Source organism: Hyperolius riggenbachi, chromosome 10, assembly GCF_040937935.1.
Source record: "Hyperolius riggenbachi isolate aHypRig1 chromosome 10, aHypRig1.pri, whole genome shotgun sequence".
NCBI classification, from domain to species: Eukaryota; Metazoa; Chordata; class Amphibia; order Anura; family Hyperoliidae; genus Hyperolius; species Hyperolius riggenbachi.
In genome coordinates, this window is record NC_090655.1 from 284,674,612 (window position 1) to 284,702,072 (window position 27,461).

Below are 27,461 nucleotides of genomic sequence, written 5' to 3' on the forward strand. Positions count from 1 at the left end.
GCAGTCTGAGCCCAACACTCTTTAACATCTACATTAACCTACTGGCTGTAGCCCTGGAGTCCTCCCCAGTGCCAGGCTTCCTCCTGCATGACCGTGAGGTGGAGTTCCTGCTGTATGCAGATGATCTCCTGCTGCTCTCCCAACAGTGAGGGGCCTACATGATAGCCTGGCAGTACTGGAGAGTTTCTGCACCACATGCCCATCAACCCAAAGAAGAAGACAAAAGTGATGGAGTTCCAGAGGAAGAATCTGATTTAAAACCTCCACCTCCTCATTTATATGAAATGGCTCCCCACTGGTGGCCACCAACGGAGCAGAGTAGCAAAGTACTGAAGGGATAGAAAAAAGGGGAACGGGAAGAAACTGGGAGCCCAAACTGTGTATTATCTCAAGCGTATTGGATCAGCACAGTATCAAGTACTCAGATATACTCACAAAGCCGGGTTGCATGTAAGGCAACCACTTCAAGTAGCATGTAGGGAAGTACCATCCCCACTCGGCCTGGTGGTGTAACTCAGGTGGTCGCAAGCTCCTTAGAAAAAAACACCTGCCAAGGTGGTGTCCCGTGGTCCCAGAGGAGATTCAGCATAAAACGGAGGTAGGAGGCGCCCAGGTGGGTACTCGTGACTTACTTTAAGGGATTGACATATATATGTATAGCTGTTAAATGATTATACATGTACATAAAAGGTAAGAGCCCCAATAAAGTAATTTTCTTTTGAATCTGTGAATGACTACTTACTAAGGTAGGATCTCCTCTTACCTTTATGTACATGTATAATCATTTAACAGCTATACGTATATATGTCAATCCCTTAAAGTAAGTCACAAGTACCCACCTGGGCGCCTCCTACCTCCGTTTTAAGAGTAGCAAAGTAGTAGTTTATCCGGAGCATGTCTGCCCCCTCCGGCACACACAGCCTCTATTAGCAGAGCGTACGGCGGAAGCTTTCACTCACCGCTCCTCCCCGTTAGGATTCCCCTGCTTGCCTATCACCGGCTACTATCTATGATGCCCTCTAGTGGCGAGGCGCAGTGAACAGGCAAGCAGGAGATTCCTAATGGCGAGGAGCGGTGACTGATAGCTTCCTCCGTACACTCTGCTAATAGAGCCTCGTGTGTGCCGGAGGGGGGCGGACATGCTGCGGATAAACTACTACTTTGCTACTCTGCTCTGCTGGGGCGAAGCTTGAAAACCCAGGGGTGCAGGGGGAGGGCGGCGAGAGGGGCAGAACATCTCACACATCACCTCACTGAGCTGAGATTCTGTTAGTACGATTCTGCCCGGCATTTGGCAAAGGGGGCACTCAGGGTATAAGACGGGGGCACTCTGTTTTTTTATTTTTTTGGACTCGAGTATAAGCCATGGCTCCCACCTTTGGGACAATTATTTTGTCCCAAAAACTCGGCTTATACTCGAGTATATACGGTAATAATAATGGTAATAAAAATAATGAGAAAAGCCACTAGAGGGAGACAGAGAGGAGCTACTGCAAGCCTGTGATGTGGCTGAGTTCCTGGAGCGATGAGGAGTAGCACTACAACCTCTGCTTGTGACTCTGCATCAGCCAGGCAAGGGGGCACTCGAAGGGAGGGGGCATGGGTGCGCCCTCAGGGGCTAGTGTCTTCCCCACCTCAGCCCAGAACTGGCCGCGTGTTATATAACTAGTGATAAGAGACACCCAGACTCCTCCTCACCTCTCCAGTCACCTGTGTTATATTACTAGAGATAAGAGTGATGTCATGTGACCTCCCAGAATCCCCCTCACCTCTCCAGTCACCTGTGTGTTATATTACTAGAGATAAGAGTGATGTCATGTGACCTCCCAGAATCCCCCTCACCTCTCCAGTCACCTGTGTGTTATATTACTAGAGATAAGAGTGACGTCATGTGACCTCCCAGAATCCTCCTCACCTCTCCAGTCACCTGTGTGTTATATTACTAGAGATAAGAGTGACGTCATGTGACCTCCCAGAATCCTACTCACCTCTCCAGTCACCTGTGTGTTATATTACTAGAGATAAGAGTTATGTCATGTGACCTCCCAGAATCATCCTCACCTCTCCAGTCAGCAGACAGATGATCGCCAGGGTGAGGTTGAATATCCTCTCGGTCATGCGATTCTGTTCCGCCTCCATCCTCAGTAATGCGGTCATGTGATCTGTGAAGGATGCTGCTGCCTTTTGATACATAAAAAGGGGAAGATAATTTAGGCTGTACAGTTGTCAGTGGTGAAACTACCAATACAGGATCCCCCCCTTCCCCCAGCACTCCCCATTGCTGTCACTTGTGTGCGGTGGGGCCACGCAGAGTATTGAAGGAAAGCATAATAAGCTGGTTTATAGCTACCTGTGCACTATACTCACAGCGTGCTGCAGTCCTGTCCTCTCTCTGCCTTCTCTCCCCACATCCACCTCCCACTGTTACTGATAGCTCAATCTCATCAGAGGTAGCTGCATAATGATTTAGCAGATCCCAGATCTGCAACCCAGTGGATTCAATTCCCTCTCTGTAGTGAATACTCTTTCTCCAGCTGGGAGATACAGAACCACACAACACTCAGATTGGTGGAAATGCATCTGATTTATGTATTTGAAACAAGGTCTATATAGACAGTCAGTGAATTCAGGATTTTACAGACCAACCAGCTGTTTATACATTTCAGTGTGTTTGGCTACCAACCAATCAGAATGGCATACATGTTTGGCGACATGACCCTAGTTTGTCATTATATTTACATACACAATAACAACCCTCTCTACTTTAAAGAGACTCTGAAGTCTCTTAAAATTCAGCTTTTTATTTCATAAATGCGTGTAACATCATCCCCCTAACTAAAACGCTGCATCCCCGTGGCTGAAAACTGACTAAACCCCCCCAAACTCCCCGGGAGGCAATCCAGGCAGCGCTTCTGTGAGAGGCAGAGCTATGAGCCGCAGCTCTGCCTCTCAGCGCGTCTGTCAGCCCGGATCGCCGCCTCTCCCCGCCCCTCTCAGTCTTCCTTCACTCAGAGGGGCGGGGGAGAGGCGGAGATACACGCTGATAGACGAGTGTGAGGCAGAGCTGCAGCCCATAGCTCTGCCTCTCAGCGCGTCTGTCAGCCCGGATCGCCGCCTCTCCCTGCCCCTCTCAGTCTTCCTTCACTCAGAGGGGCGGGGGAGAGGCGGAGATACACGCTGATAGACGAGTGTGAGGCAGAGCTGCAGCCCATAGCTCTGCCTCTCAGCGCGTCTGTCAGCCCGGATCGCCGCCTCTCCCTGCCCCTCTCAGTCTTCCTTCACTCAGAGGGGCGGGGGAGAGGCGGAGATACGCGCTGATAGACGAGTGTGAGGCAGAGCTGCAGCTGAAAGCTCTGCCTCACACGGAAGCGCACAGGGCAGCAAAATCCACAAGCAAGAAAGTTGTGGATTTGGTGAGGGGGGTTTGGGGGGCTTTAGTTAGTGTCCAGCCGCGGGGATGTGGCATTTTAGTTAGGGGGATGATGTTACACACATTTATGATATATAAAGCTAAATTTTAAGAGACTTCAGAGTCTCTTTACACAATGGTGTACATTGTAGTATGTTTGGCTACCTGGCCTTAGTTTGTGATTATACTCACATGCACAATAGCAAAGACTCATATAAACAATGCATTCTAGCTTACATAAGGGGTCACAATATCAATAGGTAACTCCTTTAACCACCCTGGCGTTCGTTTAATTGCAGCCATGCGACCGCGGGTGGCGTTTTTTTTTTTAAATGTGTCTTTGTTGGTGTAGCTAGCACTAGGCGATATTTACCTGGCCACGATCCCGCGATGGCCAAGACTTCCGCCATAGCTTCAGGCGTTGCTATGGCAATGATCGGGCATGACGTCACCGACGTTATGCGCAGTTCCGATCGCCGCCATTACGACCCCTGGAGGCTATGGAGAGGCTGCGCCGGCGCGGGCTCCAGGGGGGGTATGTATAAAACAGCGGCAATCAGGGGGATCAGAGCAGTCCGGCGGCGATCGGAGGGGTGATGTAGCTAGTCAAGTGCTAGCTACACCCCCTCCGAAAATTGGTCTAAAACAGGGGTCTCAAACTCAATTTACCTGGGGGGCCGCAGGAGGCAAAGTCAGGATGAGGCTGGGCTGCATAAGGAATTTCACAATCGCGGCGCATCGCCGCCTCTGCCCACCCCTCTCACTCTCCCTTCACAGAGAGGGGCGAGGAGAGGCGGCGATCCGTGCGGCGATTGACGTCAGGAGGGGCAGAGCTGAAGCTGAAAGCTCTGCCCCTTCCAGGAAATGCCGGCGGATTGCCCCCTGAGCGATTTGGGGGCTCTGCAACCCTCGTTTAGCGGCGGGGATGCGGCGGATTACTTGGGAGCACTGAAGCGAACTATAAGGAAGCTTTTGCCAGCGAGGGCCACAAAATATTGTATCGAGGGCCGCAAATGGCCCGCGGGCCGCGAGTTTGAGACCCCTGGTCTAAAAAGACCCGCCAGAGGCTGAGCAATCCACTGCAGCAGTAATGGACAGGCTGAGCTTGTCCATACCGCTCAGGTGGTTAACAAATAGCAAACATTTCACAGACTTGACACAATAGTGAATAACACTGGGGAACTTTTAACAATGCACACTTGTTCTGTGAAGCACCAGAAATTCCTATTGTCTCTGAATGTAAATCATTTGTTCTTTGATTATATAACCGGTAATATAATTAACCTCCTTGGCGGTAATGACAAGCTCAGCTCGTCCATTACCGCCGGAGGGCGCCGCTCAGGCCCCGCTGGGCCGATTTTCATCAATTTTTTTTAAAACGCGCAGCAAGCACTTTGTCTAAAAGCACAAAGCTTCACATCCTCCACTTGCAGCCCTGATTAGAAGAAAGTCCAGGAGAAATCGGTGCGGGCAGGACAAGCAGCAGCAGGCATGCTAAGCTCCGGATAAAATTTGGTGCAGCTGAGCGGGTGTGATCGGGAGGGGTAGGGGGGTTTAACCTTACCCAGCAGCCTTCTGGCTAAGCCGTCACACGGCGCCTCCCATCCTGTGTTCCAAGCTGTGTCCCATGACTACTACGCTTCCTCCTTCAACCCAGAAGGAGGAAGTGTTTGTAGTCACGTGACCGCGGCTTGGAACGCAGCGTGGGAGGCGCCGTGGGAAGGTTTAAAGAAGAAGGCTGCTGAGTAAGTTTAACCCCCCTCGCCCACCCGCTCAGCTGCACTAATTAGTGGATGAAATCTCATTCAGATTTCATCCTAATTTTATGCACAGCTCATCCCTGGCAGCAACGGGGATAGACAGGCATCACTGGAATCCTGCTGGAAGGTATGTCCAGCACTGCCGCAGCTCGGGGGACAGAGCGGGCACAGAGCAATCACATAGAGAGACAGAGGGGGCACAGAGCGGTCACAGAGCAGGCAGAGAGAGACACAGAGCGGTCACATAGAGAGACACAGAGGAGTCACAGAGGGGGCACAGAGGAGTCACAGAGGGGGCACAGAGAGAGAGACACAGAGGGGGCACAGAGAGAGAGACACAGAGGGAGCACAGAGAGAGACACAGAGGGGGCACAGAGAGAGACACAGAGGGGGCACAGAGAGAGACACAGAGGGGGCACAGAGAGAGAGAGAGACAGAGGGGGCACAGAGAGAGAGAGAGACAGAGGGGGCACAGAGAGACACAGAGGGGACACAGAGAGAGAGAGACAGAGGGGGCACAGAGAGAGAGAGAGACAGAGGGGGCACAGGAGAGAGAGAGAGAGACAGAGGGGGCACAGAGAGAGAGAGAGACAGAGGGGGCACAGAGAGAGAGAGAGACAGAGGGGGCACAGAGAGAGAGAGACAGAGGGGGCACAGAGAGACACAGAGGGGACAGAGAGAGAGAGAGACACAGAGGGGACACAGAGAGAGAGAGACAGAGGGGGCACAGAGAGAGACACAGAGGGGGCACAGAGAGAGACAGAGGGGGCACAGAGAGAGAGACAGAGGTGGCACAGAGAGAGACAAAGGTGGCACAGAGAGAGAGACAGAGGTAGCACAGAGAGAGAGACAGAGGGGGCACAGAGAGAGACACAGAGGGGACACAGAGAGAGAGAGACACAGAGGGGACACAGAGAGAGAGAGACAGAGGGGGCACAGAGAGAGACACAGAGGGGGCACAGAGAGAGACAGAGGGGGCACAGAGAGAGAGACAGAGGTGGCACAGAGAGAGACAAAGGTGGCACAGAGAGAGAGACAGAGGTAGCACAGAGAGAGAGACAGAGGGGGCACAGAGAGAGAGACAGAGGGGGCACAGAGAGAGAGACAGAGGGGGCACAGAGAGAGAGACCGAGGGGGCACAGAGAGAGAGACCGAGGGGGCACAGAGAGAGACACAAAGAGAGAGACAGAGGGGGCACAGAGAGAGAGACAGAGGGGGCACAGAGAGAGAGACAGAGGGGGCACAGAGAGAGAGACAGAGGGGGCACAAAGAGAGACCCAGAGAGAGACACAGAGGGGCACACATACCTATCCTGTGTGTGAGAAATATCTCTGTAAATGACAAATTGTTTTCAAGTTTTCACACAAAATTGTCCATTTACAGAGATATTTCTCCCACCCAGCATGGGTATGTGTGCAAAGACACCCCAAAACACATTATAGTACTTCTCCTGAGTACGGCGATACCACATATTTGACACCTTTTGCAAAGGGGCCCAAAGTCCAATGAGCACCTTTAGGCTTTACAGGGTTGCTCACAATTTACCCCCCCCCCCAAAAAAAAAGTAAACACACCCAACAAATGACCCTATTTTAGAAAAAAGGCACCCAAAGTATTCCACTAGGGGCATAGTGAGTTCATATAAAATGTTACTTATTGTCACAAGTTAGCAGAAAATGACACTGTGTGGAAAAAAAAATATATTTCTGCTAACTTGTGACAAAAATAAAATCTTGTATGAACTCACCACTCACCCCAGTGAATACCATGGGTGTCTTCTTTCCAAAATGGGGTGATTTGTGGGGTCTGTCCTGGCATTTTAGGGTCTCCTTAATCATTACCTGTATGGCCAGTATTAGGAGTTTCTGCTATACTACTTATATTGGGCCTAAGGGGTGATGTACTTTTTTCTATAAAAGAAAAAAGAAACGGCAAAGATTCACTCATCCGCGTTGATCAATGTGGATGAAAAAATATCTGCCAAAAAATGTAAAAAAAAAAAAAAAAAAATAAGAGGGGCATGGGTTCTGCCAAGACATAGGAGCTCCGCCCAAACTGTCCAAACTCACTCTGCTTGCATTCCCTGGCAAACCCGATTTCTCCATTTACATCAATTGATGTGGATGAAAAAAACGTTCCCAATTTTGATACTAAGTGCTTGCCAAAGCATAGGAACTCCAACACCGCCCCTCAGCTCATATGCCTTGGCAAACGTATCTTACTGCGGAGGAGGAATCTCGTCCTGCAGCGCTGCATGCACCGACTTGTGTGTAATCTGACAGGCGTGCAATGCTTCCGTCAGGATGCACCATCAGTGCTGCAGCTGGTTGGTCGATCAGTCGGTCGTTCCACCTGTAAGGGTAAAGGATGGAAAAAGAGAGAGAGAGAGAGAGAGAGAGAGAGAGAGAGAGAGAGAAAAAAAACAAGCAAGTAGCAATGCAATAAATTCATTAACATTAACTTTGATATACTTTATTGAACCTTTTAACCAAACATTAACATTTGGAAGTTTTAACTTTTTTGCTTACCTGGTTTTTTTTTACATACCTCTCCTTCTCCATGGGACAGTGTGCAAAGCAAAAATTGCAGATGTGGCGAAGTACACTATGCACTTTGTCCCAAGGGGAAGGAGAGGTTTCTGGCAGCCCTGTGTATTTGGGTCTCTCCAAAGCTGATGTGTGGTTTCACACTGCATATTGGCGTATCCGGTGGGTCACGCCCGCCGCACCGCATTGCCAAAAACCGACCTTCAGGGAATACCACGTTAGTACATGGCATTCAGCCAAGTAGGAAGTAAAAATCTTTGCATTGCCATAGACCAGCATGACTTCCGGGCTAACGCAAATCACCACAGGAACCAAGCGGTAATGTAGGTATGCACTAGCATTAGGTCAACCCCTTCCAGTGTAGTGGGGACCGCAAAGTGAGACTTTCGCTAGGCCATTTGCCGCAACGCATCGCGCCAGTGTGAAAGAGCCCCGAGACCCTTTTGTGCCTACAGCTATGTCTCAAGTTCCCTACTCTAATAGTGTACCTGGACAGGTGGCAGTGTTCTCCCCAGGCCTAATTAGGTGGGCAGGCCGCCCGGCTGATTTGAATGCCCGCCCACCTGCTCTCCGGCCCATCTAACTAGAAAAAAGTGGTGCTGTAAAACTGCAGCCATGAGCCCTTCATTGCCTGCTATCAGTGGCCATCTCAGACAATAGCAAAAGCCTCCGCTATATACACTGCATGAGACTTCTCTGCCTGTGTGACCTCCTCCTGGTACAGTGCTTGGCTGGGTAGGTTGTAAGGGGCGGGACCATGCTCTGCATATGGGAGTGAGCTGAGATCCAAACCTTCTCCAAAGCTTCTCCCTAGTGCTGTGTTTCTACTCTGCTAGTCCGCCCCACTTTGTTGGCTGCCTGTGTCTGCATTGCATTCACATGTGTTAACTCGCAGTCAGCTCAGCTAGTGGAGGCGGACGTCCGATACACATCTAGTGTGATCGAGTGTAGAGCAGGCAGGCTATTGCTGTGTGTGGGGAGAGGCTGAAGCTGCGGGCAAATTGTCTGTTCCCTCTGTCCTGGGCTGGCTGCATGAATGTCAGCAGCCAGTCCCATCCCTTCCACAGCTCCAAGGCCGACTCAGTGCACAGATAAGATCAGGCAGTGCAGAACATTGAGCTCCTCGCCCCGCCCCTCTCTCCTGCTTCTCATCAACAGAAGCTGCTCTGATTTATGCCATTCTGATGCCGGGAGAACTGCACATGAACTCCTTCCACTGGTATGAGATCTCTGTGTCCACTAATGAGCAGGAGCACTTTTTATCGGATATATTTCAGTCTGCAGAGCTTTCAAGCTAGGGGACCTGGGAAAACAAACAAACAATGATTGCAGTCAGCTGCAATTTAGATAAGCTGACTTGCTGGAGATGGAGGATGGTGCTGAATGCTGTCTGTGTCAGCCTGCCAGATTGCCCATAAGTGTTTATACCTTATTTGATTTACAATTGTTAAAAGTTGGCCTAGAGCAGTAAAAAGCACAAATCTGGCTGTAGTAGTTGGGCAAAGTCTGTTAAAAGTTGCCCACTGATGCAAAAAAGTAAATATGGAACACAGATCCTGTGTTGAAGGTGTGTGCAGGTGGATTGAAAGGGCAGTGTGTGGGTGGGGAGTGATTCTTGCAGAGTTCACATCCATGTAATTTCATATGGATGTTATTTACTGCTGTGGTCCAGCGGTATTGCAGATAATTTAGTATGATACTGACTGACCCTGTACACTATCTGCAATACCCCTCTACCCCAGCAACAAATAACATCCATATAAAAAGCAAAAATCCCCTCCCCTCCTTTTGAAATGCAACAAACACCCTTGTATGATACGTGAAATTAACCACCATATTAAATGCAATGATCATCCCTAGTATGAAATGCAACTATAACACCAATATTCAGTGTTCTCATCAGGCACTTTTAGAGGGGTGCTTCACCCAGCTAATTTTGGTAAGCACCGGCTGTTCCTCCTCATCCTGTGCGGTAAGCAGAGTTGCATCAGCCCTGAATTCCCCCGTCGCACCCCACCCAGCTACTTTTTCATGCCACCCGGCTAGAAAAAATGTCTGGGGACAACACTGAGGTGGGACAGTAAAAAGTGGCGTCAAGCCTTATTCCAGCCTTCTTGCAGACACAACAAGCTTTTCTTGGTGTGGTTGAGATGGGGCACTTGGAAAGACATAAGCGTAGTGTCTTTCATGTAGCCGGCTAACTACATTAGGGGGATTGGCCACGACCCCTCCTGGATACAGGAGTTCCGATACAATCTCTTCCTGAAATTGAAGGAAGGATCCCATTCTCTCAGCCTTACTATAGAGAACAAAACTACTGTACGTTGCCAACTGAATTAAATACACAGACACCTTTTTTATATCAGCATCTGGTCCATCGGGAAATTAAATAGGGAGCCAACATCTGGTCGTTGAAGTCCACCCCTCCCATGTTTAAATTATAGTCGTAGATGGCAAGGGCTTTTCAACGACTCCAGTTGCTCGTTCAGTTTGGATGTTTAGTCTCCGTGAATGGTGGACAGTAATGGTAAACGTCCCTCTTGTCCTTCCTTTTCACTGCAAGAAGGTCTTTGTTACGCAAGACAGCCCTCTCCCCCCGTGCAAGTCGGGTCCTACTGAGCCGTTGGGGGAAGCCCCAGAGACTAGGTCGCATGGTGCCACAGCAGGGAATTCCGAATAACTTTAAATGCTAAAAGAGGGCTACACTTGTGGAGTAGTTGTCCACGTAGAGATGGTACCCCTTCTGGAACAAGGGTGACACCAAGTCCCACACAATCTTGCCACTGCTCCGCAGGTAGTCAGGGCATCCGACCGGCTCCAATTTTGAGTCTTTTCCCTCATAGATCCTTAAACGATAAGTATAGCCTGTGGCCCTTTCACAGAGCTTATACATATTGACCCCATACCCCATACCGGGCGCGCTTGCTTGGGATGTATTGTTTGATGCCAAGGTGCCTGGTAAAATGTATCAGGGACTCGTCTATGCAGATGTTCTGTTCAGGGGTGTAAGCATCTGCAAACTTTGATGAAAAGTGGTCGAATTTTGTACAGCCTGTCATAAGCAGGGTGGCCTCTTGGATGACAGGTTGTGTTGTCGTTGAAGTGCAGGAAGCGCAGGATCATCTCAAAACGTGTCCTGGACATGGCAACAGAGTACATGGGCATGTGATGTATTGGGTGCGTAGACCAATAGGACCGCAATACATTTTTTGTAAAGTTAAACCCATCCTGAGGAGAAGGCCCAAAAAGATTTTAAATTTGGAAACTTGGACTGGTTTCCACCAGAAAGGCTGGGCATAGTAGCTTCCCGGATTAGTGGTGATGTATTGTGTGGCGTAACGGTTGGTCTCTGCCACGACTAAGTCATAGAGATCCTCGGTGAAGAACAGATGGAAAAAGTCTAGGGGCGATCCTAGATGATCTGTCTCCACCTGGACACCAGATTGGGCGGTGAAAGGGGGCACTATGGGTGTGGCGGAACCAGGAGGTTGCCAATCGGGATTTGCCAGCACCACTGGGAGTGTAGGGGTTCTACAGCCCGTGTTTCTGGTGGCTGCGACCGGGGTCTTACTGCACGTGCCACCGAACCAGTTTCAACTGCCATGCTGGTGCTCGCCACTTCACCAGGGTCTACGGCAGTACTGGTGCTAAGTCCAGGAGGTGCTGCGCTGCTGGTGTATGCCTCACCATGAAAACCTGGATCAGCGCTAGCACCACTCTGCTGCCCTTGAGGCTGATCCTGTGCCACCTGCGGTCCAATGACATGGGGTCGGGTATGCCTGGCACTAGCAGGGACCCCAACCTCATCATCGCTATCGGGCAGAGAACCACTGCTAACTACAGGTTCGTATTCTGAGCCGGATGATTCGTCGGATGAGATGTCCCAATCGCTCTCATCCAACTGGGTCAGAATCCTGTAGGCGTCTTCTTGCCATGTTGGACTACTAAATTTAGGGGTTATTCCTCTGAGACTACCCAGGAAAAAAAGAGCACACACCTAGCAAAAAGGAGTGCTTGTGAAATAAAAAGCTGCAATCGCTCAGTTTTTATAAAAAAAACTCAAAACAGATCTTTAGAGCGCAGTAGGTATTGTATCAATCAGAGTGTCGGCGCTCAAAATGGTGTCCTGTGGCAGTCTTTGTGACAAATCAGTTTAACCACCCTGGCGTTCTATTAAGATCGCCAGGGCGGCTGCATGAGGGTTTTTTTTAAATAAAAAAAAAACTATTTCATGCAGCCAACTGAAAGTTGGCTGCATGAAAGCCCACTAGAGGGCGCTCCGGAGGCGTTCTTCTGATTGCCTCCGGCGCCCAGAACAAACAAGGAAGGCCGCAATGAGCAGCCTTCCTTGTTTGGCTTTCCTCGTTGTCCTGACGTCAGCCGCCTCCAATCCAGCCCTTAGCGCTGGCCAGAACTGTTTGTTCCGGCTACGCTGGGCTCAGGCGGCTGGGGGGACACTCTTTTGCCGCTGCACGCGGCGGTTCGCCGCACTGCGGCGGCGATCAAGTAGCACACGCGGCTGGCAAAGTGCCGGCTGCGTGTGCGGCTTTTTATTTCATGTAAATCGGCCCAGCAGGGCCTGGGCGGCAGCCTCCGGCGGTAATGGACGAGCTGAGCTCGTCCATAACGCCAGGAAGGTTAAACTTCAACAGCCATATGCACAGGGCCGGCCCGCTCATGAGGCGGGGTGAAACTTTTGCCTCAGGCGGCAAATTTCCAGGGGCGGCACCCGCCCGTCCGTGGGTGCGGGGAGCCGGCCCGCCGAGCTGGAGGGGTAGCTGGCAGGACGGGGGTATTGGGCCAGCGGCGGGGAGGGGGGTCGGACCCCCCCCTCCCTCGCCTGGGTCCCCCGTCCTCCGCTCCCCTCCAGCCTAAATAGACGCAGCCGTATATGTAAGAGGCACGGGCGGGAAGACACTCACCTCCTCCTCGCTCCAGCGTGCGCTCCACTGACATCACTTCCTGCAACGCTGCAGGAAGTGATGTCAGTGGAGCGCATGCTGGGAAGAGGTGAGTGTCCTCCCCACCCGTGCGTCTTACATATACGGCTGCGTCTATTTAGGCTGGAGGGGAGCGGAGGACGGGGGACCCAGGCGAGGGAGGGGGGGGTCCGACCCCCCTCCCCGCCGCTGGCCCAATACCCCCGTCCTGCCAGCTACCCCTCCAGCTCGGCGGCCCCCCCCCAAGGGGGGGGGGGGGGGCGGCGGTGGCAATTTTTTTTTTTAAATTTGCCTCAGGCGGCAAAAAGTCTAGGGCCGGCCCTGCATATGCACTCCAAATTTCTGATGGTAGTTCAGATAGTCCTCAGCCTCAGGCGAGCTGTAAATATATTGAATGGAAAAATAGAAAAAGGGCAGTACATAGTGTAGTAAATTCAGTTCAAATTTGCACCATCACCAGTAGTGATACACTCGAATGGCGGTATAATGAGCTCTCCAGATAGGATTGCTGCTCAATTACAAACAGCAACAGAAGCCTTTATATAAACCCAAACGATCACAGCTTCTTCATATCAGCTCCTGGGTCCAGGTAACCTCATAAGAATATATAAAACAACGAGATCTAGTTCAGTATCTCTATGCTTGCATGCACCTCCACCCTTCACTAGTGTGAACACAGCAGTCATGAACTCCACCTAGCGCTCTGGCACCAGTATATATCCACCAATGATGTGCTCAAATACAGATGCAATGCGCTCACCAGATAAGGTGGCTGCTCGATTGCAAACAGCAATGAACTCTTATATGCACGATCGATCACAGCCTCTTCATATCATCTCCTGAATCCATGTTTCCTCATATGAGAGATAAAGCAGCAAGATATAGTACAGTATCTCAATGCTCTTCATGCACCAACACCTTCCACTAGTGTAAACCCAGCAACCATTGTCCCAGCACCAATGACTAATGTGCTCACCAGATCCTCATGCTGCTCTATTACAAACAGCGTAAGCCTATTTATTTATCTCCTTGCATCTTCTCAGCATATGTATGGCAGGTTTAGTGGATCCCTTTAAAAATTAAGAAAACGCTTCCATAGCGCAATCAAATTTTAATATATCATCAAAAAGAGTAAGAAATGCGCTCATATATTCTGTAGATTTAAAACAGCATATAATCAAACTCCAGCGTTCTGGATACAAACAGCATGCCTCCTCTGTGTGCCTCCCTGTAGCTCCGCCCTACAGGGGTGATATTGCACTAGATCTCGTTGTTATATATTCTTATGAGGTTACCTGGACCCAGATGCTGATATGAAGAAGCTGTGATCGTTTGGGTTTATATAAAGACTTCCGTTGCTGTTTGTAATTGAGCAGCAATCCTATCTGGAGAGCGCATTATACCGCCATTCGAGTGCAGCACTGCTGGATGTGTGGTGCACGGGATGGTGATGGTGCAAATTTGAACTGAATTTACTACACTATGTACTCCCCTTTTTCTATTTTTCCATTCAACATATGTACAGCTCGCCTGAGGCTGATTATCTAAACTACCATCAGAAATTGGAGTGCATATGGCTGTTGGAGTTTAAACTGATTTGTCACAAAGACTGCCACAGGACACCGTTTTGAGTGCCGACACTCTCTTGATTGATTCAAAGGTGACTGTATTGGGGTTTTGCGATCCGGTATATAGAGACTGATAGGATATTGAGAGGAGGAGGAGCGCAACATTGTCGGACAATTTATGGCTGTAGCTATTGTATTGTGTTTTTGCAGCGATTTAAAAAAAATTCTGTCACTGCGGTGGGTCGGGCTGAACGCAAGTGCGGGGGTGAATGATCAGGCCTAATAGGGCAAACACTGCGTTTTAAGTGGAGCCTAAACTAAGGTGACCCTAATGTACTGATATAGATCTGACTGCGATCAGTACTGATCACTTATTTAAGAACTCAGTGTTCTCCCCAGGTTCTTTTAGCTGGGTGCTCCACCCGGCTAGTTTTGGTGACCACCTGGCTGTCATCGGCTCACCACCTCCACTGCTGTAGGCAGAGTTTCACACAGAAGCATTCTCATTCTCTCATCTCGCCCCACCCGACTACTCTTTCATGACACCCGGCTGGAAAAAAATTCTAAACCAATTCCTACTGCATCCATCTGCTGTGTATGTTTCATCTCTAATCTGACCTGCACTCAATTTGAAACCGATTCCTACTGCATCCATCTACTGTGCATGTTTCATCTCTAAAGGCCTTACAGACAGGAGATCAGTAGTATACAATAACGGGGTGGGGGGGTGATCAGAGAGGGATCTGAGGGAGGGGGGTGATCAGGAGCCCGCAGGGGGCTGATTAGGGCCTGATCAGATGGGTGACAGTGACAGGGGGTGATCAGTGGGCGATTGGGGGGGATCAAATGTAAACAATGGCGGGGGGGGGGATCAGAGAGCGATCTGAGGGAGGTCTGAGGGCGATCAGGGGGTCAAATATGCCTAACTGGAAATGTGGTGTGCTTTTACTCACAGGGCTGCCTGCCCTCTCTGGTGGTCTATCGGCGATAAGGAGACCACCAGTGATGAGCGAATGATTAAAAATGGAATGAAATCCAAATGGGTTTTATTCAGATTTTATCCTCCTAATTACTGTAGCTGAGTGGGTGTGTAAGGGAGGGGGGGGGGGGTTAAACTTACCCAGCATGCATCTCCATTTATCCATGCCACGGCGCCTCCTACGTTGCGTTCCAAGCCGAGTCACGTGACTACAAACGCTACCTCCTTCAAACCGGAAGGAGAAAGTGTTTGCAGTCACGTGACCACCGCTTGAAACGCAGCATGGGAGGCGCCGTGGAACGGATGAAAGAAGTCACATGCTGGGTAAGTTTAACACCCCCCCCCCCTTACACGCCCGCTCAGCTGCAGTAATTAGGAAGATAAAATCCGAATAAAACCCATTGAGATCTCATCTGTTTTTAATCCGTCGCTCATCACTGGAGACAACCAGAGGAGGCAGCTAGTGTAATACACCCCGTTTACTAGACAGTGTGTATTATACTATTTCTATTAGGCAGATCATATAATTACAGCCCGCCAGCGCTGCCAATTGGCCGGTGAGCTGATGACACAGTGGGGCGGTGCAGATTGCCGGGGATGCACGTGCTTTGGCGCGCTTGATCCCCAGCAAAACACGCTCTCAGGATTTCACGCCAATTGCCATTGAGCGGTCCTGTGGGAGCTGCCGCGTTCACGCCAATTAGCATGGAGCGGGCAGGAAAGGGTTAATAACAATGGCTCTTGTTCCAACAATGTTAATGGAGATGCATTCAACATTGACAGTAAGTTTCACCGAACGTTACTGGAGGGAGTGGAGACAACAAGGGTTGACTCATCGGTATGGTCCATTTGTGAGGCTCTGGCGGACGATTCTAGGTGTTCTTGTTGGACAGCAGCAAATGCTGAAAGTTGGGTTTGTGTTCCCATGTCAGCACGTTCTGGAACAAAGGTGGCTTTTTTATGCTTGCAACAACTGCCCAGACATACATCAGAGGGTGACATCACAAACTGAGACTGTTGTAGCATACTTGCCTGACGGGCGGCACAAGTGGTTGACATAACACCATAGTGCTCCACAGATACACTAGGTTTTGCTGTGTCTTTCAGGGTCATCTTCTGTCCACAAAGCTTGTAGTCCTCTGGAGAAAAATGAGCAGAACATATGCGGAATTTGTGTCCTCTGGTGTCGGCAGCGATATCTTCTACCATCTTACACAAGACGTCCTTGTGGAACCCAGCAGCAAGGAGCCACGCTTCAATTCTCGGTACATCCTTTGGGAAAGTATGCATTATAACTTCGGGCTTGTTCTTCCTCTGCTTCCTCTGCCCAGAAGCACTCAGGCAGCCCGGAATTATACAACGAGTCATTTCTGCACCCCCAAAAAACCTAAAAAACAAAATGGTTTATTCCACGATCAGCACTGTAGTCAAACTGCTTCCATTTGCCTGCCTTTGAATGAAAGAGTATCGCGCTAAGTGCATTGCGTCTAAATGAATGAGGAAAAGGAATGTGTAGAGTGCGAAGGGTGAAAAGTGGTCAAACTCTGTACTAGCAAAACATAAAGCGGACAGCAAAATATATCACTTATCCTTACATTGGGCTTGATTCACTAAGACAAATAGCATGCCTTATCAGAGTTCACATGTCTGATCAGTTAACATGCCTTATCACAGCAGGGCTGGGTTCACAGCTCAGGAGCCTATAGGCACAAGAGAACAGTGTCTTATGTACAATCCAACCTTTGTGTATTAGCATGCCCCAAACACCAGAGCCCTTTCACAGTGGCGCGGTGCATTGCGGCAAATAGCTGCACTCAAAGTCTATGGGGAAGTTCATACTTCCCAAGTTATGGTACGCTGTGCCGGAAGTGCCCGATTTAATGCTAGCGTATATAAATCCAATATATAACAACCAATATCAGGCCCTAATATATAACAACCAATATATAACAAGTATGCCCACCCCAATCTCTGCACTGCCCAATATATACCAAGTATGTCCACCCCAACCACTGCTCTGCCCAATATATAACAAGTATGACCACCCCGACCTCTGCTCCGCCCAATATATAACAAGCATGTCCACCCAGACCTCTGCCCTGCCCAATATATAACAAGTTTGTCCACCCCGACCTCTGCTCCGCCCAATATATAACAAGTATGTCCACCCCGACCTCTGCTCTGCCCAATATATAACAAGTATGTCCACCCCGACATCTGCTCTGCCCAATATATAACAAGTATGTCCGTCCGACCTCTGCTCTGCCCAATATATAACAAGTATGTCCCCCCGACCTCTGCTCTGCCCAATATATAACAAGTATGTCCCCCCGACCTCTGCTCTGCCCAATATATAACAAGTATGTCCACCCCGACCTCTGCTCTGCCCAATATATAACAAGTATGTCCACCCCGACCTCTGCACTGCCCAATATATAACAAGTATGTCCACCCCGACCTCTGCACTGCCCAATATATAACAAGTATGTCCACCCCGACCTCTGCTCTGCCCAATATATAACAAGTATGACCACCCTGACCTCTGCTCTGTCCAATATATAACAAGAGTCTCACAATCACCTCTTCCAACAACGTCTTCTCTCCTTTTCCTGCAACTTCTTCTCCTTTTGTGACATCACTTCCTGCCTATATTACACCACTTCCTATCTTTAGTTTATTGTCTTCTTTTCCATGCGTTCCACCTTGGAGAGGGGTAGATCGCCATCTTGTGCTCGATAAGCTAACTGCAGCCTCTGTTTGTGGAATCACCTGTACTCAGACTGTAAGGCTTGCACACCAAGACGTTGCATTAGGTGCCACGTTAAGGTCGCATAACGTGCACCTAACACAACGTTTGGTGCTGCAAGAGCCGACGGTAGAGTGAGCCGCGTTAGGCGGCTCGAGTCCTATAATGTCTCCCAGAGTGGCGCTGATTGGCCAGCGGGACCACGTGATGCGGAGCGAGACACCCCGCATCACGTGGTCCCGCCGGCCAATCAGCGCCCGCCAGTGCAGTGAATATTAAGTAGCCATGTGCGCGGCTACTGTAGCTGGCTCTCCCCGCCTCCTCTCCGCCCCCCACTGCGCATGTGCAAACAGTCTAACGCGGCTATAGCCGCTCCAACGCCGTAGCATGCTGCACTTTGCACAGAACGTGCAGCGTTACATGTAACGCAACGTGGGCTGTGTGAACAGCCCACTTGTGTTACATTGCTGTGCGTTGGGGGAGCGTTACAGGCGCACTAACGTGCGCCTGTAACGTCTTGGTGTGTAAGCAGCCTAAAGGTACACACAGAGCAATAGCGCTGCTTCCATTAATTCGCCTATAGCTTTATTGTTACTTATCACAATGAAACAATCTATATCTTGTTTTTTTCGCCATAAATTAGGCTTTCTTTGGGTGTTACGTTTTGCTAATCATTATTTTATTCTAAATACATTTTAACAGGAATAATAAGAAAATAATAGGAATAATTCATTATTTATCAGTTTTCGGTCATTATAATTTTAAAATATGTGCTACCGTAATTAAAACCCACACATTTTATTTGCCCATTTGTCCCAGTTATTGCAACATTAAAAATGTTTCCCTAGTACAATGTATGGCGCCAATATTTTATTTGGAAATAAAGGTGCATTTTTTTCAATTTCGCATCCATCACTATTTACAAGCCCATGATTTAAAAATTTCAGTAATATATCCTTGTGACAGACATATTTAAAAAGTTCAGTCCATAAGGTAGTTACCTTATGGACTGAACTTTTTAAATATGTCTGTCACAAGGATATATTACTGATATTTTTTAAATTTTTATGTTTTATGTTTTTTTAATGATTTTTTTAATACAAAAAACCCTGGGTACTATGGGAGAGTGTGGGAAGGAAATAGTTCATTTTAAATGTAAATGTATGACTTTTTATTAACAAAAAATTGTACGTAGGTGTAATTTTAATATTTGGCCACAAGATGGCCTCATGCATTCTTTTCTGTTGCATACTATTAGGGAACAGGAAGGAATGAGTGGACGTGTAAGTATCGGCTTATGTGAATGACGCGGCATCTAATTCATTGTCGGCGTCATTCACACGGGGACTTGGATTAAAATGGACCTGAACTCAGAACTTCTCTCTGCTCTCAAAGAAACACAGCAGCAAAATAACCTTCAGGCTACTTTCACAGTAGGACATTGCGTTTCAGTGCGACGTTAAGGTCGCATATCGTAGGCCTAATGCACCGCATATGGACATTAACTTGGACGTTATTGTGCATTCTTCAACACTGTGTTATGTGTCTCTTGGTGCACCTTTTTCATTGCATAGTGATGGAACGAAAATGCGCATGCGTTACATTTAAAAAACAAACATTACTGAGCATGTGCAACACACATAACGCAGCAGATTCATTGCTAAACGCACAGCATGCAGCACTTTCTAATAACGCTACACGTTACCCAACAATGCAATGTGTGCACTGTGAATGTCGCACAGACTTAGGCTTCAATTCATCAAAGGCTGTTCGATAACAAAATCCCAGTCGTTAAAATACCGCATTCGGTATTTTACACTTGTGTGTGCTAATTCATCAATATTTTCCCATGTGCGGTAGATGTTCGTTAAGTTACCGAACTACTAGGCTTCAATTCATCAAAGGCTGTTGGATAACAGCAGAGCAGTGCAGAGCAGCTTGGAGTGTCTCTGTGTTGTTACAAGCTGCCGTGAGGCATTACAATAGAAGGCATCCCGACATCCCTTTAGATGTAAACATTTGTAAAGCTTGGCAACATGCAACATCACTTCCTACCCACCATTCCCTAACTACCTCCTTACCACTCCCACTCCTCAGTATCCCATTTTTAATTGACAATATTAGCATTAAAAATTGGGTTAAAGCTGGTATAATAAATACCCAACAATTAAGTTCACCCGCAGGTGTGCTCAGTTTCCTACAAATTAAAGATGATTTCCATATCCCTAATTTAGAATTTCATACGTATCTTCAATTAAGACACTTTATTAACAGCTCCTCTTCCCAGGCATCCATCTGGCCTGAACCTTTGCTCACCTTGTTTGAGAAAGGACGTCTAGCAAAGAAAGGACTTTCATTATGCTACACCCACCTTACACTTCACTACCAACTGACCTATACAAGTATATAAATATTTTGTAAACGATATTAAATTATGAACTAACCATTGAAAAATGGCAGAAGGCCACTGTTCATATATCTAAATACTCCAAATGTTCCTCCCACTGGGAAACACTACCTAAAATTTTCTTAAATTGGTATTACACTCCAGAGAAACTATATACATTTTGCAAAGGAGATTCAGCGCATTGTTGGAGGAACTGTGGAGAAGTAGGCACAATATACCACTTATTGTGGCAATGTCCCGTAATCAAACCGCTATGGATACAATTATTTTCTGAAATTTCTAAATCCATAGGTTGGACAATTCTCCCTTCCCCCCAATTGGCCTTACTACACATAGATTTACATCAAATCCCACATGATCATAGATTATTAGCCACACACTTACTATATGCCAGTAGACATTTTATTGTTTCTAATTGGAAGAATTGCTCACCACCTAATATAGAACACATCCTACATCAAGCTCTTCTCAATTTAGACATGGAAAACAAACTAAGAGGCATATCGGGTTAATTATCCTTTTGGGATGCTTATTACGCAATATATCTTTGCTCTTCATTTAGGGCCTGTTTCCACTATCGCGAATCCGCATGCGTTGTCCGCAGGCGGTTTTGCATAGCCAATACAAGTGGATGGGCCTGTTTCCACTTGTGCGTTGTGCGGAGTGTTTTTGTGTGCGGGGAAAATCTGCCAGAATTCGCTCCCCGCACACCGCTATGCGAATCGCATACAATGTATTTAATAGGGGAATCGAATGCGTTTTTGTCATGTGTTTTTTCCTGTGATCTCGCGTGCGATTCCGCATAGAAATCACTGTTAAATCACACAGGCAGTGACATGGTTAAATTCGCATATACCCTAACCTATGCGGAATTGCGGAACAAAACGCATGCGGAATCGCACCCTTAGAGAAATGTGTATACAATGCTTCTGATCTCTGTGCTGGAACCTACTGTATATATTATCATTCTAGGATGTTTTGGGCGTTCTGTTTCTGGTCTTTTTTCTTAGTTCTTGTTTTAAGTTCACATTTTTATATATATATTTATACATATATATATATATATATATATATATATTAACGTTCCTGGCGGTAACCACACGGAGGATTTCTCAGGCCCTGCTGGGCCGATTTGCATAATTTTTTTTTTATGCTACATGCAGCTAGCACTTTGCTAGCTACGTGTGCACACCGATCGCCGCCGCTCCACGCCAATTCACCGCTACCCGCCGCACCGCGCTGCCCCCCTCCAGACCCCTTGAGCAGCCTGGCCTATCAGCGCCAGGCAGCGCATGAGGGGTGGATCGGGACTCCCGATGACGTCGATGATGTCATCACAACCGTCGCCATGGCAACGGTAAAAGTCCTCCAGGAAATCCCTTTTCCTGTTCTTTGAACGGGATTTCCTAATCGCAGATCGCCGGAGGCGATCGGAGTGGGTGGGGGGATGCCGCTGCACAGCGGCTATCATGTAGCGAGCCCCAGGCTCGCTACATGATTTAAAAAAATAAATAAAAATAAACTGCTGCGCTGCCCCCTGGCGGTTTTTAATAGACCGCCAGGAGGGTTAAAGGATACCCGAATTGACATGTAACATGATGAGATAGACATGGGTATGTACAGTGCCAAGCACACAAATAACTATGCTGCATTCAAAGAAAGCTGTGGGATATCAGCCTCAAAATTATTTTTGTGTATCCGTCTCACCTTATAAACAGTATGCAATCAAATTAGAGAAAGGTTAAGGGAGCTAGAACCCATATTCAATTAATTAATATTCCATTTATTATTCAAATATGCAGTATCAAAAACGGTGAATAAGCGCATATAAAAACCCCCCTTAAAACTGACGTTTGTCAAACAACCTTGAGCTGAGCAATGCAAAAAACTATGACTCCTTGGATTGCACTCCCTTCAAAAAGATAATTCACAGCTTGTAATTATATTGCAATCAATTCTCTTCAGGGCCCAGACTTCAGGAATGAAGACAAAATGTGACATCCAGAACAGTATAGACAGTATAGGTCAACCCCGTGTGCCTTACATCCATTTGCACGCCTCTATGCAAAATATGCATCTACATGCTCATTACTGACATATATATATATTAAATGTCAAATCTCTCAAGCCAGTATCAGCAGGGAAAACTTGTTGTCAGATCTTACAGCATGAATGCCAGTTACAACGTGGACACATGTGCAGAAAGATATCAATACACAAGGTGTATGCCTTAGCTCGTAACTCACGGAACCGGACTCTTCAGCATGTGGTAGATGCTTCTATTCAGGCGCATACCGCCAATTGCAGCATCCCTAAGTTTAAGCGTCACCTCGGATAGTTACAGGAGACGGCAGCTGTACGGCGAGAGGAAGAGCATAGAGGCACGGGGGACGTGCTCCACCCACTCTAGGACGTCACAGACACGTGACGCGTTTCGTCCATTAGACTTCCTCAGACGTGACGTACTCTGTGCATACCACATCCCCTACTTATCCTCCAGCGGGGCGGGTATATGCAAAAGATATGTAGGTTTAAAACAATACAGCGCGAGATCACTGTTTTAATCCTGGTATTCCAGATGCAGGACAACATCACAAAGTTCATAGAAAAGCTTTAATATTAAGATCTTTATTCAACCCCAACGGGTGCAAGCTCCCACATTGATAAATCCAATATGATTATTTTCTAAGAAGTTGCTTGTCGTAATCACCTCTTCTTGAGCTTATATTGAGCTTATATATTCCCATTACTTTTAAACCCCTGGGGTCTGCATTGTGTGCAGTCTTAAAATGCAAAGCCATTGGGTTAAATTTTTTCCTATCAATCGTGTTGCTTTTAATATTGGATATATGTTCCCCAATTCTTACATTCAGGGCACGGTAAGTCTTGCCAATATAGATTAAGTCACATGGACATCGAATTTGGTAGATAACTTTTTCGGTTGCACAATTGATGAAGTCGTTTATAAAAAACGACTTTGATATGTCATGATTGTAGAAAGTTCTTCCTTGGTGAACAAATCTACATATTTCACATCCTCCGCATGGATGATATACTGGTGGATGATATACTGATGCTTTGGAAGGGCACAAAGGACGAATTAATTCAATTTGTAGATGCCCTAAATCACAATAAATGTAATATTTTTGTTACCTTTTCATGCAGCAAGTAGTCAATCTTATTTTTGGATTTGAATATTACAAAAGAAGGGGAGACCCTGACCACATGCACTTTCAGGAAGCCCACTGCTGGCAATACCCTCTTGTCGGCTGCCAGCTCTGACTTACCTGCCCAAAAATGGGCAGTGCCAACGGGTCAGTTTTTGCAATTACGCAGAAACTGCAATAAAATTGAGGATTTCAAAAGAGAGGCGGGTGAGTTGAGGGCCAGGCTGCTGGCAAGGGGGTATCCAAGCAGAATTATCACCATTGCATACCATAGAGCTTTGGCCCGTAATAGGAAAGAATTATTAGTTAGGCGAGATAATCTGTCTGCCGTTTCTGAAGATGTGGAGATGCCAATTTCCAGAATTGTAACTACTTATGCGGCACATTTTGGTGATTTAAGTATTGTCTATACACTGGCATTTATTGACCAGAGATCCACTTATCCACCAGATTGTGGGTGATTATCCCCACATGGCTGCTAAATGCAGTACAAATGTGGGAGATTTTCTCATACACAGTGAATTTAATAATAAAAAAACCTAATAAAAGAAAAGGAATGTACACTTGCGGAGGATGTGAAATATGTAGATTTGTTCAACAAGGAAGTACTTTCTACAATCATGACAGATCAAAATTGTTTTTATAAACGACTTCATCAATTGTGCAACCGAAAAAGTTATCTACCAAATTTGGTGTCCATGTGACTTAATCTATATTGGCAAGACTTACCGTGCCCTGAATGTAAGAATTGGGGAACATATATCCAATATTAAAAGCAACACGATTGATAGGAAAGAATTGAATCCAATGGCTTTGCATTTTAAGACTGCACACAATACAGACCCCAGGGGTTTAAAAGTAATGGGAATATATAAGCTCAATATAAGCTCAAGAAGAGGTGATTACGACAAGCAACTTCTTAAAAAAGAATCATATTGAATTTATCAATGTGGGAGCTTGCACCCGTTGGGGTTGAATAAAGATCTTAATATTAAAGCTTTTCTATGAACTTTGTGATGTCGTCCTGCATCTGGAATACCAGGATTAAAACAGTGATACCGCGCTGTATTGTTTTAAACCTACATATCTTTTGCATATACCCGCCCCGCTGGAGGATAAGTAGGGGATGTGGTATGCACAGAGTACGTCACGTCTGAGGAAGTCTAATGGACGAAACGCGTCACGTGTCTGTGACGTCCTAGAGTGGGTGGAGCACGTCCCCCGTGCCTCTATGCTCTTCCTCTCGCCATACAGCCGCCGTCTCCTGTAACTATCCGAGGTGACGCCGAAACTTAGGGTTACTGCAATTGGCGGTATGTGCCTGAATAGAAGCATCTACCACACGCTGAAGAGTCCGGTTCCGTGAGTTACGAGCTAAGGCATACACCTTGTGTATTGATATCTTTCTGCACATGTGTCCACGTTGTAACTGGCATTCATGCTGTAAGATCTGACAACAAGTTTTTCCTGCTGATACTGGCTTGAGAGGTTTGACATTTAATATGTACAGTATATGTCAGTAATGAGCATGTAGATGCATATTTTGCATAGAGGCGTGCAAATGGATGTAAGGAATCAAGGGAAAAGCACATTCCTGGATCTCCTCTTATCTCTCTGGACGCTCTTACACTGTATCCTTCTCTAACACCAAATTCCTCCCCACACCCACTGTCTGTTGGTGTACCTCAAGGCTCTGTTCTTGGGCCACTTCTTTTCTCACACTCCTGGCCTGGGACAACTAATTAACTCTTTTGGCTTCCAGTATCAACTCTATGAGGATGACACCCAAATCTATCTCTCAGCTCCTGATCTGTCATCACTACTATTAGAGTCACCAACTGTCTACGTGCCGTTTCTGCATTTATGTCCTCCCGCTTCCTCAAACTCAACATGAGCAAAATGGAAATTGTGATTTTTCCACCATCGCTATCTACACCCCCACCAATTGCAACCATAACAGTAGACAACACCCCAATAACCTCAACCACTAAGGCCTGCTTCTTGGGGGTTATACTTGACTCAGAGCTCTCCTTTAAACCTCACATTGCCTCATTAACCACCACCTGCTATTTCCAGCTCAAAAATATATTCTGTATCCGTCCCTTCCTCACACAAGAGGCCACCAAAATGATTGTACATGCCTTAATCATCTCCCGCCTAGACTACTGCAACACCCTGCTCTGTGGTCTACCACAAAAAAGGCTAGCACCTCTCCAATCCCTTCTAAATTCAGCGGCCCGCCTCATTCACCTCTCCACATGCTCTTCCGATGCAGCCCCACTGTGCCGTTCTCTCCACTGGTTACCTATTACCCAGAGGATCCAGTTCAAACTCCTGACTCTAACATACAAAGCCCTCCATGAGTTGTGCCCTCCATACATCTCCTCACTAATCTCAAGATATTGTCCCTCCCGCAACCTCCGCTCCTCCCAAGAAATTCTCCTGGCCTCTAAGCTGATCACCTCCTCTCATGCTCGCATCCAGGACTTTACATGAGCATCATCCCTTATCTGGAACTCTCTTCCACAGCCTGTACGTCATGCTCCAAACCTGGACATCTTCAAACGCACCTTTTCAGACCAGCTTATAACATTCTGACTTATCATACTTATCATACTTATCTGACACAATGTAATCAGAGGCAAAGAATCACTGCCTCATCCATCCTCCACCCCTACCTAGTGTGCCCCCCACTACCCATTAGATTGTAAGCTCGCAAGGGCAGGGTCATCCTCCTAATGTTTACTGTTTTTGTCACAATATTTGTGCTGCTTGGAACTCTGTTGTACATTTTGTTAGTGTATCTATGTTCCCCTTGTCGTCTTATTGTGCTTTGTAATGCGCTGCGGAATATGTTGGCGCTATATAAATAAAAAATAATAATAATAAGGCACACAGGGTTGACCTATACTGTCTATACTGTTCTGGCTGTCACATTTTGTCTTCATTCCTGAAGTCTGGGCTCGAAGAGAATTGATTGAACTATGCTGCATTTCTTTTTTTCTTTCTCTGCCTGAAAAAGTTAAATATAAGGTATATAAGTGGCTGACCCAGTCCTGACTCAGACAGGAAGTGACTACAGTGTGAGTCTCACTGATAAGAAATTTCCCCTTTCTATCTCTTTCTTGCTCTCAGAAGCCATTTTCTGCTAGGAGAGTGTTTTATAGTTGGAATTTCTTATCAGTGAGGGTCACACTGTAGTCACTTCCTGTCTGAGTCAGGACTGAGTCAGCCACTTACATACCTGATAGTTAACTCTTTCAGGTAGAGAAAGAAAAAAGGAACACAGCATAGTTATTTGTGTGCTAGGCACTTTACATATACATGTCTATCTCATCATGTCACATGTCACTTCGGGTATCCTTTAACTACCTAACGACAGCGTCACGCCAATGGGCGTGACTGCGGTGGCAGACCCGGGACCGCTTAACGCCAATTGGCGTCAAGTCCTGGAGCTGCAGTTTAGAAGGCAATGTGTGCGCGCATGCACAATCCTTCCCTGCCGGTTCACGGAGCTCCGCGGCTAGCAGGCCGTTTTCCGCCAAAAGAGGAAGTAATTCCCCTTTGTTTACAATTGTACAGTTCTGCGATCGAAGATTGCAACAGCGATCAGATACCTCCAGCAGAGTGCCCTATTAAAGAGACACTAAAAGGAGGTGACAATCGTGTGTGCTAAGTTGCAGAGCTGTGCAGCAACCTGACCAAGCTGAACAGCCAATGTATTGTTGGAAAATAGCCTGGTCACTAGGGGGGTGTAAGCCTATGGTCCTCAAGTAGTTAAAAGGGTCTCAAAAAAGTGTTGATGTATTGACTCGGAGTGCCTGTTAGATTCTCCCTGCCCGAGATTATAGGTCTACCCACGGGGTCAACAGGTCACTTGTGAGTCTTTGGTAAGTCATAAAAGACTGGAAGGATCGGGCATTCAGTCAATCTCTTAAA

The 27,461-nt window shown here is 47.2% G+C and overlaps 1 protein-coding gene across 1 annotated transcript in view; it reads right to left on the reverse strand.

The window, feature by feature from the left end:
• Positions 1–27,461, reverse strand: part of LOC137537263 (zinc finger protein 850-like) — a 99,255-nt gene that overhangs the window by 17,483 nt on the left and 54,311 nt on the right. Inside the window, exons 4-6 of the mRNA XM_068259349.1 lie at positions 15,996–16,589; positions 11,518–11,686; positions 2,062–2,181 (exon numbers count right to left, since the gene is read on the reverse strand). Coding sequence (XP_068115450.1) covers positions 2,062–2,181; positions 11,518–11,686; positions 15,996–16,589 — 883 coding nt within the window. The remainder of the gene's footprint in view (positions 1–2,061; positions 2,182–11,517; positions 11,687–15,995; positions 16,590–27,461) is intronic.